Raw genomic sequence first — 15,325 nt, 5'->3', positions numbered from 1 at the left:
CAATGGAGAGCAGAATTGATTTGATGAGGACAGTCTTATTTTGGTTGTGAGGGGTTGCATTGATTGGCACCACCTGTCTTTTAAATGCCACTGAAGTAGACGCAACTGGTCTGGTGAATGGAATGACGTAGACCACTGCAGCCATGTGCCCAAGAAGTACCAAAATGATTCTTGCTATCGTGACTTGGATCACAGTGAGATGAAAAATCATTGAAGCTATAGTTTCTGCTCTGTATTGAAGTAGCTGTCCTATCATTCGAAGAGTGATTATTATCACTCCTATATACTTGATTGTCTGAGTGGGAATCAAGGTAGGTCAGTGAGAAACTGGATAGTCGTCTGCAGTGCTTGAATGGTATCTTAGAATGTTGAGGCCATAATCCAGGTATGAAAAGATACATAGGCCTAGTCTGTGGAGGTATGCTACTGTTGCTACCACCCATTTTGTAAAACACTCTTGGGGCAGATGTAAGACCAAAAAGGAAGCACTTTGTATTGTTAATGATTGCTGCAGACAGAAAGATGAAAGTACTTCCTGAAAGTGGGGTGAATGGGAATACGGAGATAAGCGTCCTTCAGGTTTAAAGAAGCCAGGCAACTGTCTTGTGTAACAGAGGTATGATGGTATTTAGAAAATACATATTGAATTTTTCTTTTTTGATAAAATGTGAGGCCTCTCAGATCTAGAATTGACCTTAAATCCCCCATTTTCTTGGGAATAAGAAAGTACTTGGAGTAAAGCCCAGTACTTCAGTGAAGGGGTGGAACCTCTTCTATTGCATTTATTTATAGTAAAATGATCCACTTCTTCCTGCAATTGAACATGCTGAAACATAGGAGTGGGTCGAGGGTTTTTTTGAAGACTGGCTTTTTTAGAAAATTAAATTGAGACGATATCCGAACTTCACTTTAGACAACACCCATGTGTCATTTTTTATTAACATTATATCTATATATATGTGAACTCAAATATTCTTTAAACCAAAATAGCATATCATCATATACCATATATTTTGGTTCTCAGTTATTCCACCTTCCTAACAAAGGAGAGGTTAGATGCACCAGATTGGCTAAAGTGGCTATTTTCACTATTATTTTCTTTTTAATTTGCTAATTTGAAATTTAAAAAAAAATCGTTACTGCTTAATACAACTTGGTCACTGGCCAGCAAATGCCCATTTGCTGTGAAAGGCCTACAGATGACCTCCCACCGGAATGTGGGGTTGGGGAGATTATAAAAAAAAAAAAAGAGGTAGGGTTTGTAGACTGAGATGGAGTATGCTTCTGTGGTTTCTCATTTCTAGCGGAGCACTGGTTGGCATGTTGTTTGTTTTGATGTCCCATCTTCTGAAACGAGTATGCTGTATTATTGGAGGTGGGATTTTTTTTTTTAGTATATTTTTTCTTTGAGTTGTAGTAATATGTTTTTTTGAAACAGGACTTTGGTTGTGCAATGTTATCATCTTCTAGAGAGTATCCAAGGTTGTGAAGTGCACAGTGCATCAGCAACCTTGTCATGGACATCTTCTCTTAAGGCTGATGCTTGTAGCCATGCTAGATAATGAGATGAAATGGCAACCGCAGCTCCCCTTATCACTGTGTCATAAGCATTGTGGAAAACCAGAGTCAATAGCCGAAAGTAAATTTTACATAATCTTATACAAATATTGTGTGTAGTGAAACTGATGAACAGCTACCCAAGCACTGAGTGTGGTATTCTGGAAGACCCCATTTTCCTATCAGGTCTAAACATTTTTGATCCTTTGTAGGTGGAAAAATAGAGAAGTCTCGCGAGCTTTTATGTTTTCTCATGGCTGATATGACCACTATACATTGGTGAGATAGCTGCCATTTACCATGACCCAAAACTTTCTGAACCCTGTATTTAGTATCCAAACCCTTCTTAGTGGGATAAGAAGTGTATGGTGTAGCCCAAAAGTATTAATGATGAACCAATAGTACATCATGTAAAGGAAGTGCAATAATTTCCTTGGGTATCCAGGTACCAAAAAACATGGAAACAATTCACTCTGGGAGCTCATTTAGAAACTGATGGAATGTCTAAGGATTTTGCCATCTTTGAAATTTAGGATAACTTGTATCCTCTGGCCGTGCAGTTTTGGTGGGTTCTGGAGGAGAACTACTACTACTACTACTACTTAACATTTCTAGAGCGCTACTAGGGTTACGCAGCGCTGTACAAATTAATAACTAAGGACGGTCCCTGCTCAGAAGAGCTTACAATCTAAAGGGATGGAAGTTCAGGTATACCCCTTCCCAAATCTGCACCAGACAGTGGAGAATGGGATCTAGAGGGTTGACTTGCCTTGGAAAAAGGGGAGTCACATTTCAAGAAAGTTTCCACTTCCACTGATTCCGATGTGGAGATGGACCATGTGCGTTTTCTAGCGTGAGGAGACGGTCAATGGTAGGTTTCTCTCTAAAGAAGCATATTTTTGTTGAAGCAAGAGCGATGAACTTGGAATATGCCGCGGTTGTAAAAACTGCTTAAAAAGAGAGAGATCCAGCATTTCAGTGGATAATTAGGCAGAAGAGCGACAGTGGGAGCGAGTCAAGTATGCATGCTAACTAGACAGAGAGTCTGAGGCTGAGTAATGCCTGTGAATAGAATGCCTTAAAGTAGCTGATTTACCTGATCGATGTTCGGAGCTATGTGAGTTATGAGGACTCAATTTATGGTTGTGAGGATGAGTAGAGCTCTTTCTAGCATGATGAGAGAGACTGCTAAATAAAGTTGCAGGTGTTCTTGAGCCTGAAGGGTGCAAAGGTGTTGACGGTGCTGAGAGGTCTTGCTGCTGATTGGGAGGAGGTGTGGATCGTACCTGAGAATGTCGACGCTGGAGCTTTAGGGCCGGGGAATCCCCTGTGCTGCTTGGGAACAATGCATTGAGAGAGCCTCACAATTTTCAGTTGTGCTCAGCAGTGTTTTCTCCTCCCCCCATCATTTCCTTCAGCTTAGCAAATATTATGTAACTTATTAGTGTGCCCCAGTCACAGGCCAGACCTTAGGAGGAAACACTAAGAAGCCCATTCTGTTCTCCTACCCAAAAAAGGGTGTATCTTCAAGAACTGCCTTTTCCTTCATCACAGAAGTTTTATCTTCACCGTTTCATCAGTGAGAACCTGAAACTGATATGCTACACATAATTTTTCCCTATGGGGTTGGATGGTAGACAAATTCATTCTACCAACATCAAGAAAGCTACGATGTTTCCCCTTACAGCTTGCCATACAAAAAAATATAATTAAAATTCTGGTCGTCACCTCAGTAATAGCAACACAAAATCCTTCCACTGCACGATACGTTTCTGAATAGCTGAAGGTTTTGTGTTACTTCACAAAGTATATACCAGACAGAAATGGCAGTGATCACGTCCACAGAGGAGCAAGCAAGATCCCACATTACTGGAGCACACTAACAGTGGTGATCGCAGCTACAAGGGAGAGTGCAGAATTTGTAGCCCAGGCTGGAGGCAAACATAGATGTGCAGGATGCAGTGGTAGCGAGATTGCTGGAGGGGCAAGAAAACAGACCTGCAACATTTCCAGTTGGCATCAACAGCAGCAATGGTCACTAAGGGTAGCGGAAAGCAAATAAAGGACTGGTTTTGGGGGATTTCAAGTGCCCGACTCCCTGCTGTCCCCAGCCTTTGCATAGGCTGGACTAGTCAAATTTCTGGTGATACACCAGTCTGTGTCTCAACATATCCCCAATGTGGTTGAGCCACATTAGCTTTATCGCACTATTTAACCACAACATCACTTTATATTTGTCTACACCGGAATCCATAAATAGGTGGGAAAATGTGGGAAACAAATAAATATATATCAGTTGAGGACTACTGGTTAGAGGAAGGAAAATAAAGACTCATACGCTGGATTTTGAAATCTACTTGCAAAGCCATACTAAGAGGTAGGTGAGAAGAGCAGCTACCAGGGCCTCAACAAGAGAGGAACCTAAATGGACAGCAGAAGATGAAGGGCCAAGAAGTTGTGTGTCGATCTCCACCTACTACTAAGGGAAGGGGTTAAAGGAGAGAAAAGGAGAAACAGCGATAGATACTGGGGACTAAAGTGAAGGAAGTAGATAAGGCACACATATGTCTGCCTGACGCCATAACATCTACTTACAGCTCCACCTACATGCATACATTTTCCATGGGGCCCTTTTACAAAGCTGCAGTAAGCACTAAAGCATGCCTACTGCAGCAAAAAAAATGGCATACTGTAAGGTGCGCTGAGGTGTCCCGCAGTAATTTTGCCATGTGCATACGCAGTAAAGAACCTTAGCACTCAGGATAACCCACATAATGGCAAGCTAAGGCCACTTTTTACCATTGTTTGGTAAAGAGTCCCAATGTGTTTCACCCACACGAAACCCGGTGCAGGTCTGCAGTTATTCTGTACCTTGAACAGTTTTCTAAAAGGTAAAATACCTGCATACTTCCGTGTTTCAAAATTGGTTACAGGGGTACTCTGCACCTACACTGGAGTTTGAAAATTGCCTCCGTGCATCTTCGCCTTCCCCTCCCTAAGAAGGGACTAAACAAAAAAAAAAACCACCCAAAAACAAAACACAAACAACCCCCCCCCCCCCCAACACACACACACACACCACAACAACTATACAACTGAACAAAACCAAAAACCAGTACTGATCAGTCTCTCGGTGGTGTCATGGAGTCATCTTCCTCTTTAGAAGGGAGACTATTTCTGGTTAAAAGAAACACCAGTTAGGAAGAGGGGAGGGGTGATTGGAGAAGGGGAAGGGGGTGGGGAGGACCTTTTAACAGGATTGATAATAGTTCTAGGTATGGAATCGGGGAGCTAAAAGTTAAGGGGATGGTATCTTGTTCATGTTGGATTCCAATTGTATATTTTGTAATTTTCATCAATATAGATAGTTGAACCACAGACTAAAACTGTGAGGGTGGGGAGAAAACGTGTTAAAACTTGGATGATAGCACTATTGCATTGTTCTTATTCAGTTTCATTAGATTGTGGTGTTTGCCATTTTTGCATTTTGTGCCTATTGTATGTTTGTTTATTTCTGTAGAATCACCAATAAAATTGTTGAAACATAAAAGAAACACCAGTTAATATTCTTCTCTCTCTCACCCACTATCCCTTCTGGGAGTTTCCTGGTACAGGCTTGTATATTATTTGGGGGGGGGGGGGGGGTGCTAGGCAGCCTGCCAGCCACAGTTCATATTCTGTGGCCCCTGGGTACACAAGAACAGCACGTGGATTTAACATGCATTAAGTGACATGGTCACAATTCTCAGTGTGAGAGCATAGAGGCGTTATCTTTGCAAGAGGGTCTATGGTGATTACAGGATACAAACTTCTCTTGACCTTGTGATCACAGCAGCTCATTGAGTGGAGGAGTGGCCAAGTGGTTAGGGTGGTGGACTTTGGTCCTGGGGAACTGAGGAACTGAGTTCAATTCCCACTTCAGGCACAGGCAGCTCCTTGTGACTCTGGGCAAGTCACTTAACCCTCCATTGCCCCATGTAAGCCGCATTGAGCCTGCCATGAGTGGGAAAGCGTGGGGTACAAATGTAACAAAAATAAATAAATAAATAAATAAATAAATAAATAAAATCTTTGGATAAAACTTCTCTTCAGTTGTCCATGTAAGGAGACTAACGTACAAATGCCCAAGGGGTGGTTTCTGGTTAAGTAATGAGTTGAGAGCTACTACATATATTGGAATGCACTCTGACCTCTGGCAAGTCACTCTGCTACCCATTGCCTCAGGTATTCCCTTAAATTGAGAGCTCTGTAGAAGGGACTCATTGTACCTATGCATAAGATGTGGTAAACCAGCCACATTTAGGGGTGTTATGCTTTTTTTTCCTATGCACTTCCTTAATTTTAGAAGTTTTGTTTCTTCAATTTAGCATACCAATTAAAAAAAACACACAAATAGTTTCTGTATTATTTGCAAATGATGATACACCCCTAATAAATAAGCTTTCAATTTGACTATAACATTTCAAATTAAACCAACCCTTTATCCTTGCAAAACAGGCCAGCCACCACTGAAACTGCTCTTACAAATAATCCTTATTCCTCCACTCTGTTCCACACCACTTAGGATAATGAAAAATAAAATCCTCCCACCATATCTGATTTGAATAACCATGTTTCTGTCATTAAATTCAGCTTGTATTCTTCAAAAACATCTAATGTAATGAGCTTATGTCTTAAAGAGCATGCATTAATCAATGCCACAGAAAACAGCTGTATCCCCCCTCCACCACCAACTTTCCATTATATCCCTTCACTTGCTTACATCCATTTATATTGCCTCAGGAATGTTCCACTCATAAATCCTCCTCCCATATAGCTTTGGACCCTCACATACTTGCCCATCCCAATAATCACCTCATTAGAGCTCACCTCTCCAAACCCTATTCATACATACTCCCACCCAGTCCTCCATCCAAACAACCAAGATCACAACCAGAAAAAAAAAGGCAACTCATAGAACTTTCTAGCCTGACTTACCTAGATTGTAAGCTCTTTGAGCAGGGACTGTCTTCTATGTATGGTGTATAGCGCTGCGTATGCCTTGTGGCGCTACAGAAATGATAAGTAGATAGATAGACTTACCTCTTGTGTTTACCTCGCAACACAATGGAAAAACCGTTAAAACCCAATCCCACACACAAAAAAATAAAACCATTAACCAAACTAAAAACCAACCTGCAAGCTATACAGGGCATTGTGGAAGGGGGGGGGGGGGGTGAGCACTTACCCTGGGCCCCCATGCCTGCCCAAAAATGAAGGCAGCACAGCCTGTTGGCACCCTTTGGGGACCCCTTACAAATTGCTGCCCTAGGCCCCAGCGTGTCTCACACATGCCCTTAGAATCTATAAACAAAATGCCACTGCATCAGCTACAAATTCAGAGAACTGACCAAACTCTTGCCTAAACTCTAAAGTGGAGGGTCCTGAACTAAAGCACTATAGGTCCACTGCTCGTGGTTCATCTCACTGCCTTGAGTGAATTTCTTCAAAATGGTAGTAAATAAATCCTAATAAAGTTGTTTCCCTGTAGACCAGTGGTCTTCTCTAATTTCTAAGTCAGGGCCATTTTAGATGCAAATGAGCTGAAGGAAAGCCACTAAATATCTTTCCATGTAAGGCTACAACAGTGTTGACCAGTATGTGTCAATTTTAATGGTCCAAATAAACCAGTGGGGATACTAAATTCTCATACAAAAACCCAGCTGAATCTGATTCAGGCACTGATGCAGTATGTGCGATTCTTCAAGTATAAGTTTTGGCGGACCACACCCTGAGACAGCATTTGTGAAACATGACGCATGTTGGTGGAGGCGTCCGTGCTCTGCAAAATGTTAAAATAATTTGAAGAAGAATTGCTATTTTGGAACATTTAAAAAAAATTGTCAACAGAACTGAGATACGTTTGTAAAAATCAAGGCTATGCATTGAAATGAGTGAAGCTTTGTTGAAATAAATATTTAAAACTCTTAAGAACTTTTTTGTGCTGTTTTGAAATGAGTTTGAAAAACGAAAAAGATAAACATCAGATACAGCAGTGTATCCACACCATCAGCCCACGTTCAAGCTTTTTACTGGACGTATCCTCAAGGAAGTGCTCATTTCCAAATTAATTCTTTTCATCATCTATTGAGAAATGCCTTGTCCTTCAAATGCAGCTCTTCCTCTCATCCACTTCCCCCTTTGTATTGTGAACTTGAGTAGAGAAGCAGAGAGTAGCAGGGAAAAAAACCCAGCATGATGATGAGTGCCAACCTTGAGGCCTCCAGGGGCCACCATTGGCCCCCAGGGCCTTGCACTGAAGAACACTGCTGTAGATGCTTGTCCCCCTCTGTCTACTCCCACAGACAAACCAAGGCCCATGGGTGGAGAACCAGCACTGACCCCAGTGTTTCTTTATGAACCCTTGGCCTAGCCTGTAAAAAGCTAGGTCTGTAGCATCAGCAGCATGGCCTACCCTCAGTAAGCCCCTCCTATCCTGTGCTAGGAGTGTCAGAAATCACAGCAAAGATACTGGAGCAAGCCTGAGTCCCTGTGCCAGGTGCAGATGGACAGAGAGTGGTGCTGCCCATCAGCCAGCCTTAAATAGCTGCTCAGTGAAAAGGAGAGATTTTAAATAACAAAGCCATTCTTCCAAGACCAAAAACAAGTTTTGAAGGCTCCAACAACTTCACATTGCATCTTCTGAGTCACTACAAAAGCACATGCTAATAGCTCTGTTCAGAGCTGTAATTAGGCAGAGTGCATTTATTCCTCTCACCCCTATCCTGTCTTTGGTCTCCACACCCCAATACCTGCCTTTTTATGCTTTCTTCCTTCTCACCCTCAACAGTAGGAGAATTTTGCTTCTGTTGGATGTGTGTCTACTGCCAGCTCATACTCCTATTTCAATTATTTCTCTACCCCAGAGGTTCCCAAACCTGTGCTGGAGGAATCTCAATAGTATACAACGTATACAGATCACAAGGAAATAGCATTAAACTAAAGTACCTTTTATTAACAAAACACCCAATGTGGCCACATTTCACCCACTTTTGGGCTACATCAGAGGTCAAGCCGTAAAAGGGTACGAGTACACAAATTCCCTCCACTAAACGATTAAATCTCCGCTGTACAGCACAGCAAACTCCAACTAGCTTGGGATTTTGTGTAGTCATGCCCTCTTAACCCTGACGTAGCCTACAAGTGGGCACAACGTGGCCATATTGGGCTTTTGTTAATAAAAAGGTACTTTATTTTAACACTATTTCTTCATGACCTGCATACTTTGTATACCATTGGTACTTGTGGATCAGATCAGCCTCTCCTGTGTTGATGACTGGGGAAACCTCAGCCAGTCAGGTTTTCAGGATATCCACAATGAATATGCATTAGATAGAGTTGCATACCAAGGAGACAGTGTATGCAAATCAATCCAATATTCATTGTGGATATCCTGAAAACCTGATTGGCTGGAGTTCCTCCAGACCTTTTGGGAAATCACTGCTCTACGCCCAAGGAACTTTGTGCCCTAGGGTGATTGCCCCTATTGTCCATTCCCAGTTACAGCCTGGCCTCAGTTTCAACTACATTTGTACAACTGATATGTCATCTGTAATAAATGACATGATGTGTTTGTGACTGGGTACTTTAACAGGAGACCCACAGGTATAATTCCCCTGTGCAAGTATATATTTCAAATGGGCTCCAATCCACCATAAACAGATGTGAAAAGCAAATATTACTTCAGCCTCCCATTAAACACAGCAATGCCTCACCATAATAGCCCAGTTTCTAAAGGGAAAGGAAGGGGATTTTGGATTTAGCTCACACCTTTTCAGCTGTAGCTCACGATGAGAGTTACCTTCCAGTACGCTAGGTATTTTCCTGTCCCTGGAGGGCTCACAGTCTAAACTGCACTAGGAAGTTATGACTCAATCCGAAACCAACAGGGCATTTATCAGGAAACTGAAAAATATTGTGGGGCAAGAAGAAAAATAAACATAATAAAATATGGTACACACACAAAATGCTCGTCTCCATCTTTCCTGGCAGGGCAAAAAAAAAAAAAAATCTAATTTGCTGAAGGCACAAAATACATTCCCTTAACATAAGATTGTTGCTTTGCTTAACACTGTCTGATTTAGCCCTGACCTACCAATGAAAAACAAAGCTAAATCTAAATAAGCTTATTCCCCCTTTCTTCACATACATTTTTTTACTTTCAAGGAAAGGAGTAAGGGGACTTAGAGGAATTCATTTAAGAAGCTAAAAGAGGAAAGCCATCTCACGTTTTTTTGCAATGACGTTCACAGCAAAAGCTGGAATGGCTCCACCTACTATGAATCAGGAGTCTTGGTACATTCCCTGAATACTTCTTCACAGAATGGGTGGTGAATTTGTGGAATGGCCTCCCGGTGGAAGTGGTAGAGATGAAAACAATATTTGTATCTGAATTTGAGAGAGCTTGGGACAACTGCATGGGATATCTAAAGGACTGAAAGGGAGACTAAATAGCAATGGTGGCCAGACTGGATAGGCCACATGGTCTTTATCTGCCTCCAATCACAGGCCAACGATGGCCAGCCTTTTGCTTAGCTGCTTCAGGGTCCCAGACAGTGGGTCACCTCTTGTTCTGAGGCTACTGCAAACTCTTCCTGCAGTAGTTGCAGAACAAGAGAGGTCCTGCCGTGTGGGAACCTGAAGCAGATAAGTGAAACGCTGCTCATCGTTGGCCCAGAGGGGTGTGGAAAATTCAAACAATTTGGCTTGATTCTTACCCTGCACTGCATACAAGTTGTTTTTTTTTTGTTTGTTTTTTTTAGATAAGTGCTTTTCCATATTTGTATCATTAACTATTAAGGGACACTGAATGTTGAAAGACAGCAAGGACTGTAGTACAATGATATAAATGATAAATACTGATAAAAGAAATAGAAAAGTTTTTTTGGAAGGTTTTTGCCACCTGTCCCTCCAACTACCGCCCTGTCTCTCTTCTACCCTTCCTCTCCAAATTACTTGAACGTGCTGTCCACAGCTGCTGCCTTGATTTCCTCTCCTCTCAGGCCGTCCTCAATCCGCTTCAATCCAGATTTCGCCCACTACACTCGACAGAAACAGCACTCTCTAAAGTCTGCAATGACCTGTTCCTTGCCAAATCCAAAGGTCCATCCTCATCCTCCTCGACCTATCGGCCGCCTTTGACACCGTCAACCATAATTTACTTCTTGACACACTGTCCTCATTCGGGTTCCAGGGCTCCGTCCTCTCCTGGTTCTCTTCATACCTTTCCCAACGCACCTTCAGAGTATTTTCTAATGGCTCTTCTTCCACCCCCATCCCGCTCTCTGTTGGGGTTCCTCAAGGATCTGTCCTTGGACCGCTTCTTTTCTCGATCTACACCTCTTCCCTGGGCTCACTGATCTCATCACATGGTTTCCAGTACCATCTCTATGCTGATGACACCCAGCTTTATCTCTCCACTCCCGACATCACAGTCGAAACCCAGGCCAAAGTTTCGGTCTGCCTCTCAGACATCGCTGTCTGGATGTCCAACCGGCATCTGAAACTGAACATGGCAAAGACTGAGCTCCTTGTCTTTCCACCCAAACCCTCTTCTCCTCTTCCCCCACTTTCTATCTCTGTTGACAACACCCTCATCCTCCCCGTCTCTTCAGCCCGCAATCTCGGAGTCATCTTCGACTCCTCCCTCTCTGCCCATATCCAGCAGACAGCTAAGACCTGTCGCTTCTTCCTCTATAATATTAGCAAAATTCGCCCATTCCTCTCTGAACAGACCACCCGAACCCTCGTCCACTCGCTCGTTACCTCTCATCTTGACTATTGCAACCTTCGTCTCGCTGGCCTCCCGCTTAGCCATCTATCCCCCCTTCAATCTGTCCAAAATTCCGCCGCACGTCTTATCTACCGCGTGAACCGATAGTCTTATATCACCCCTCTCCTTAAGTCACTTCACTGGCTCCCGATCCGCTACCATATACAGTTCAAGCTTCTCCTATTGACCTTCAAGTGCACTCAATCTGCAGCCTCCCATTACCTCTCTACCCTCCTCTCCCCGTATGTTCCCACCCGTAACCTCCGCTCTCAGGACAAATCACTCCTATCTGTACCCTTCTCTACCACCGCTAACTCCAGACTCCGCCCCTTCTGCCTCGCATCACCTTATGCCTGGAACAGACTTTCCGAGCCCATACGCCATGCGCCCTCCCTGCCTATCTTCAAGTCCTTACTCAAAGCCCATCTCTTCTCCCTTGCTTTTGGCGCCTAACCACCTTCCCCATTCATGTTACCTACACTGACTACAGAGAACCTCTAGGTTGTAAGCTACCTCCACTGACTACATAAGTTGTAAGTTACCTACACTGACTACATAGTTTGTAACCTTTAGATTGTAAGCTCTCTTGAGCAGGGACTATCCTTCCCCATGCTAAACTTGTACAGCGCTGCGTAACCCTGGCAGCGCTATAGAAATGCTAAGTAGTAGTAGTAGTAGATCTTTTGGATCATTTCAGCTCTATAAATCTGTTGATTTTGAGCTCTTTGAGGCTTTTCCTTTCTTTTTTACAAAAATTTTGATATAGTTATTTTTCATTAAGTGGATTACTTCGTGTTTCTTTTCTTTAGTGATTTTGTAATTCCATACCCTATTTTTTGTTGCTTTATCTGCCTACTACATTTTTCTGTGTTTCTATATTATGGGGGTAGATGAGTGTGGTCCTCCCAGCAAGCATTACTTGCCTCGCTTGGGTTGGAGGGGATTATTTGCTTTCAGCTATTTTACCCTAGTCTTGTGGAATTCTATTTCTATTGCTTTCGATGTACAGGTGGAGACAGATTTCACACTCATGTCAAGATCTGGTTATTTATCAAGGTACCATTTTACTAAAGTGATGCCACACGCCAATCCGGAACTACTGTCGATTCCCACCCCCAGCACACGCCATGTTCAACACTACAAAAATATTTTCTATTTTTGTAGCGCTGGTGCTTACCTGGTGGTAATCAGGCAGCGTACAGCCACTAGTGGGTTAGCGCAGGAGGCCTTACCACCATCTCAATGGGTGGTGGTAAGTGCTCCCCCCCCCCCCCCCCCCCCGGAAATGGACGTACAGCAAGTGGTTCGCTTACCACACGGCCATTTCTTTTTGAGAAAAAAAAGCCAGCCTTTTACCCACTGCGGTAAAAGGGGGCCTCCGTGTATGTCAAAAACACACGCTGATGCTAGTGCAGGCCCCCTTTTACCATAGCTTAGTAAAAGGACCCCCAAATCATTTGGGCAAATAGTCTGTAACTCCATGGCTGGGGTTGGATAAGCAAGGTCTACATATTGCAGGTAACTGATGTTTATGTGTTCTTTTCTTTGTTTGTATGATGTGTGATCTTTTTTGTTAAAGCGTTTAATAAAGTTTTATATAAATAAAGAGCTGTTATTTCAGCTGTTTTCAAAGAGCTTATCCTGTGCTCAGAGTAAATCCCAGTGGACAAGTCAAATTCCTGGCTGTTCACACAAACAATAGCTTTAAGCTTTATTATGCCATAGGGTCTATCAACACTACAGTGCTACCACTAGCCCAGTTCAAACACATGGGCTTTTGGTTAGTCTTGCTACCAGTACACTGTGGTAGTTGTAGTTTAGTTGTTCCTAGTTAGCACTGCAGATATCAGATGCATCAGAATGGTGCTGGCAAATGCATTTTATTACATGCACAGAAGAACTTGCCACAAGTCATACTTAGGAATGTAGACAGGTAAGACAGGTGTGTGTCTTTCAGTATCTATGGACAGCAGGACTCTTCTGTACATTGTATAGGAATGGAAGGCAAAGCCAGCATTTGGCAGGCCTAAACTTACAGTTTCTTAGTTTTCCTATATTTCCATTTACTTTCCTATGTTTCCATTTACTAGAGAGATCCTCTCATTATAAAAAAGTGAGTAGGAGGGTGGATATTGTCTTGTGAGTCTTCAAGAAACCCAGCCAGGTCAAAACTTTCTTGACCCAAAGTACTTTGACCCTGAACAGACTAGTTACCCTTAGCTAGTTGTTATACACGTTTTATTAGTCTTAGAAGGAAGTGATACAATCTTTTGAAATATTTTATAATGAGAGATTTTCTTTAAAACAAAAAACATCATAATTAACAAAAATAAAGATTCTCTTTTGGAGATGCTAAAATTCAGGTATTTCCTGATACTACCCATAGCACCCAAACACGTCAAAAAAACTTTTTTTGTTTTGAAATTCTGGGCATTAGCCCTTGGTGCTACTGTATTTTTTTTCCGCAAGTGTTTAGTATCTTTAGAGAATTCATATCGCCAATATACGATTTCCCTTCTTGAACTGGGGCTATTGACATAGATGGTGAAAATAAAAAACATTGGAAGCTAATGGAGGGCTGAACTCGGCAAGCCTACTTAGAAATCAAAATAAAAGATATTCCCCCTACTTTCTGACACATACAGCACATTCCTGCAGCCTACAGATACACGCACTTGCTCTTTGCCCCACTGTACAACCCACAATAAACATTTGTTTCTCATCCAGGCCAGAACTTGAAAACTGCCCAAGATGGTAATTAAATCCCTGTTTACTAAGCATTTACCAGGCACAGGAGACGAGAAGCGCCTTACTTAGTAAAAAGGGCCCGAGAAGCGGCAGCACCCAGCACAGAAGGCTGAGATCTAGCCAGGCTGTAAAGAAGCCCACCCTGACCTGGAATAAGATTTATTATCCCTCCCCATCCCAGGGCTGGCAAAGAGAAGAGGCAGGAAAGTTTCCCCGAGGGGAAGAGTGTGAGCCCCTCTCGCCGACACTCACCGGATTTCGATCCATGTCTGGCAGATCCCCCACCTACTCCCGATCTTCTGCTTCGGAGTTTTGTCCCTCGCTCTAATAAGATCCTTATTTTTCTACAACGCTCTAGTTTCAAAACAAGTAAAGGAACTTCCTGGTTCCCTGCAGTTCTCTCAGTCGCTGACTTCAGCTGCTTAGCCTGCTTCCTTATAGCTTCAGGGGAGGAGCTGCGAGACGAGAGCAGCGCAGGTATGAAGACAGAGGGGCCAAGCAGAGACCTGAGAAACAAACTTCCGTCCCCCCATCCCATGCTTTCTTCTGACTTCAACTGAATTCTACCCGGCTTCTGCCTCCTATCATTTTATACCTAGTTCTCCTTTCTTTACGGTTTCCAAGTTATTTCTTATGTGCCTTTGCTGGTAGGAACACCCTCTTTATATTATATTATATTATATTATATTATATAGTGGTGGCCCTCAGTCACAAGCAAGTCGTTTTATATATATATATATATATATATATATATATATATATATATATATATATATATATATTATTATTATTATTATTATTCAGTGGTGGCCCTCACAGTCACAAGCAAGTCGTTTTCAAGCATAACCTTTAATTAATGTACAGTGGATTTACATACAGTGGAAGTAATAGGTAATTCATGTATATTCAATACAGTAACCATTTCATTATTTATTACGAATTCAATCAATATCCAACATAGTGCAAAATCTTGATTTCACCTTAAAACTCTTCTATACAACAGCCTCTACTCCAGGAGAATGAATTACTGAAAGAGATATTCCCATCCCCACCAGTGCTGGCCTTCGGACAGCCACCCAACTTAAAACCAGTGGCATTCCTAGGGGGGCGGACACCCGGGGCAGCGCCCTGCCCCCCGGGTGCAGCGCCCCCCCCCATACAGCGCGGACCCCCCCCCGGCGAAAGACCCCCCCACACAAAAGAGCCCCC

The 15,325-nt window shown here is 42.7% G+C and overlaps 1 protein-coding gene across 1 annotated transcript in view; it reads right to left on the bottom strand.

Moving 5' to 3' along the window:
- Window positions 1–14,560, bottom strand: part of VAMP8 (vesicle associated membrane protein 8) — a 42,945-nt gene extending 28,385 nt beyond the window's left edge. Inside the window, exon 1 of the mRNA XM_030201682.1 lies at window positions 14,369–14,560. Within this exon, the coding sequence (XP_030057542.1) occupies window positions 14,369–14,383 (15 nt within the window). The 5' untranslated portion in view covers window positions 14,384–14,560. The remainder of the gene's footprint in view (window positions 1–14,368) is intronic.
- Window positions 14,561–15,325: the final 765 nt, after the last annotated feature.

Source organism: Microcaecilia unicolor, chromosome 4 (assembly GCF_901765095.1).
Source record: "Microcaecilia unicolor chromosome 4, aMicUni1.1, whole genome shotgun sequence".
Lineage (NCBI taxonomy): Eukaryota > Metazoa > Chordata > Amphibia > Gymnophiona > Siphonopidae > Microcaecilia > Microcaecilia unicolor.
Note: the sequence above shows the minus strand (reverse complement) of the source record. Positions and strands in the feature narration are given on the sequence as shown.